At 62.0% G+C, this 2,991-nt stretch overlaps 1 protein-coding gene across 4 annotated transcripts in view; it reads right to left on the bottom strand.

Annotated features, from left to right (window-relative positions):
* SLC2A6 (solute carrier family 2 member 6) overlaps positions 1-2,991 on the bottom strand; it is a 10,870-nt gene that overhangs the window by 6,527 nt on the left and 1,352 nt on the right. For 3 of the 4 annotated variants that reach the window (XM_027766606.1, XM_014582457.2, XM_014582458.2), the window contains 4 exons: positions 2,133-2,339; positions 1,466-1,565; positions 672-883; positions 292-444 (listed from right to left, as the gene is read on the bottom strand). In XM_027766606.1, coding sequence (XP_027622407.1) covers positions 292-444; positions 672-883; positions 1,466-1,565; positions 2,133-2,339 — 672 coding nt within the window. Of the gene's footprint in view, positions 1-291; positions 445-671; positions 884-1,465; positions 1,566-2,132; positions 2,340-2,416; positions 2,589-2,991 lie in introns of all 4 variants that reach the window. The other variant, XM_027766607.1, reaches the window with a different exon arrangement.

Below are 2,991 nucleotides of genomic sequence, written 5' to 3'. Positions count from 1 at the left end.
GGAGGGGAGGGCGTCCTTCACTGAGTGGCAGCGGACTCAGGGGCTCCGAACCTGCCTCCACAGTCTCGAGGAGTCTCATTTCTTTACATTCTATTTTGAAACACCTAAACTTAACAAGACGATCCTGAGAACAGGTGTGTGGCAGGCAGTTCAGGCCCCGGTGGCCTCCATGTGGCGTGCCGTCTGGCTCTTGCTGCAGCACCACGCAGGGGCTCAGGAAGGGCTGGGGACTTGGGAGCAGGCCTCGTGGGGGCCGACCTGCGGAGTGGGGGCCAGCCTGCGGAGGCTCACCAGCAGGACGGCGGTGCTGTTGAAGATGGGCTGCAGGTAGACGAGGATGGGGGTGATGCCTGTCAGCTGCTGTAGGAAGCGCATCAGCACTGCGATGAGGATGGGGCGGTACACGTGGGGGTTCCGGGCCTCTGACCACGACACTCGGCTGCTCTGAAAACAGGAGGCTGTGCTGAGGGGGCTGGGGGTGTTGGTGTCAGCCCGCGGGGGCCTTCCCTCCTCCAGGGAGCAGCCAGCCTCAGGCGCACAGCCGTGTGCTCAGATCGGAGCTCGGGAGCTACCGCAGTCCCATGTTCTAAGAGGAGCAGCCAAGGCTGGGGCAGGCCTGGGGACCAGCACAGGCCACACAGCTGTGAGCGCGGACGTGGGCCTGTGGGCACCTGTCTCCGGACGTTGTCCTGGATCTGCTCGAACTCCCAGTGGACGTCGGTGTTGGCCCCGCGCAGCCAGGCCAGTGCCTGCAGCGCCTCCTCATCACGGCCACGTGAGAGCAGGAAGCGGGGCGAGTTGGGCATGAGGCTGAGCAGCAGGATCATGACGAGCACGGGCCCCTCCCCGGCCACTGCCAGCCAGCGCCACGGCAGCAGGAGGGCTGGGGGAAAGGAGGGTGAGGGCTGTGGTCCAGGCTGGACAGCGCTTTCCTATGAAGCCACTGAGCAACCTCACCAGCCTTTCAAGGTCTAGTCCAATAGTCACCTCCTATATGAAGCCCGTCCTGATTGCCCCAGCCCTCTGAGATCCTGTCAGAGAAGGGTTGCAGGGGTTGCTCTCTCCTGGCATAGGGCCCAGAACATTGTGGAGGGCCCTGGAGGGCCTTGAGGGCCACGGCAGTGTGAGGGGAGGGTAGGCTGGACAGGCAAGGCCTGAGCATTCACTCAGTCCCTCCCCACCTGGTCGTGCTCTGACCTCTTTGCTATATGGACTTCCTACCCAAGACTGAATTCAATGGCGGTGTCTGTAACCAGAAGATGGTGAGAGCTACTGTCCAGAAGCCTGGATTGCAGGTCAGGGATGGGGCCTTGTGACCAGGGAGGGCCAGGAAATTGCCTACAGGTGGTGACCAAGCAGGACAGGACTTGGGGATATGCTGCCTCCCAGCCTGCGTTTCCGTCCCCACCTGCCCAGCCCCGCTGGTCGCTCCCCAAGCTGCCCTAAGGAGGTGTTGGATACTTGCCTAGGGCGTAGAGGGACAAGGATCCAAACACTGCCATGAGCTGGGGCGTGGCCCCCAGGGCCCCTCGGACACTCGGGGGAGCAATCTCAGACACATATACCTGCAAAACACACCACCCCTCCAGGCTTCGGTGGGAAGGCCAGTTCCTGGGCCTGGATGGGATGGAGAGGCAGCCCCCTCGGACCTTGGGAAGTGGGGCTTCTCCTGGTCATGCGTGACCTCCAGCTTCAGCTCAACTGTAGGGTGGGCAGAAGCTCTCGGCTCTGAAGTGGGTGGTGTGAGGCTGGGACTACGGAGGCTGGAGGGCACCCCGATGCCAGGCCTGAGCCCGCGAGTCTGTACCTCCCAGGGACTTCCCCATCCCCACCCCGGCTGGCCAGGCCAGCCCCCTGGGTACATGTGGCACGCTGGAGGACATGGGGCCCAGGGAGGATATGGGGCTGGGTTGTCCCCTTCCCACCCATTGCTCAATGTGAATTTTCTCCAATTGAGCAACGCATCTACTGTGGTCAAGAAATAGGGTAGGAAGTTTGGAGAGTCCAGGGTGGGGACAGCTAAGGACATGGACTTCCCCAGTGTTAGCTGTCCCAGTGGGCATGGGCAACTGCAGGGGAAGGCAAACCTATCTCAGTGGCCACAGGCTTGGTGGGGCTGGGGGGGTCCCTACCGGGATGCAGGCAGCTGTGAGCCCTCCAGCGAAGCCTGTCAGCGTTCTCCCCAGTAGCAGCATCCAGTGGCCACGGGCCCCGGCCATGAGTGCGTAGCCGGCCACGGAGGGGACGGCCGAGAGCATGATGCTGAGCTTCCGGCCCACGAGGTCGTTGAGGATCATGGCGCTGAGGCCGCCGGCCGCTGCTCCCAAGGTGAACACGGACTGCAGAGATGGGGTGCAGGGCACTGAGCACCCCATCTCCCGGCAGAGCCTAGGGATAGCTTCCTCCCCAGGCTCACCTCCGAAGCCAGCCTGGGACTCGGGCCAGTGATGGGAGGGAGGGTCCTGTCTGCAGAGTGTACAAGCAGTGTGTGGATAACTGTGTGCTGGGGTGCTGACATGGGAATCCTGCTCGAGGGTGGGGGTGGGTCACGTGTCCACAGAGGTGGTGTCCAGACTGGCGTTTAATATCTAATATTTCAAAACAGGAGAAACGTGTGACTCGAATGCCCTGGGGCTCTAAGCCGTGTGAGCTGGTGGGTGTCTGCCTAGCACCTAGGACCTGTGCAGGCAGGACACTGCTGCTCACCAGCAGGGGACTTGGGCCTTTCAGCCCGTCTAAGCCTGCTTCTCAGCCGTTATGGCGAGAGTGAGGACCTACTTCCTGGGGTTGGCCTCGGCAGTCAGTGGCCTCCGCGTGAGTGCCCCGGCACATGCCCGCAAGGAGTAAGTGCTCAGGGTACCTTACTTCATCTCAGCTCTTGTGCTGGGATTCCAAATGGGAGGCTAGAAGCCTACAATTCTAGGACCAGGACCAGCAGTTGGCCTAATGGCTATGTCGCTGGACTCCCATGTAGTTGACCACTGTTCCAGT

Source organism: Tupaia chinensis, unplaced genomic scaffold, assembly GCF_000334495.1.
Source record: "Tupaia chinensis unplaced genomic scaffold, TupChi_1.0 Scaffold143602_1, whole genome shotgun sequence".
Classification (NCBI taxonomy): domain Eukaryota; kingdom Metazoa; phylum Chordata; class Mammalia; order Scandentia; family Tupaiidae; genus Tupaia; species Tupaia belangeri.
This window is presented reverse-complemented; position numbering and strand designations above follow the sequence as displayed.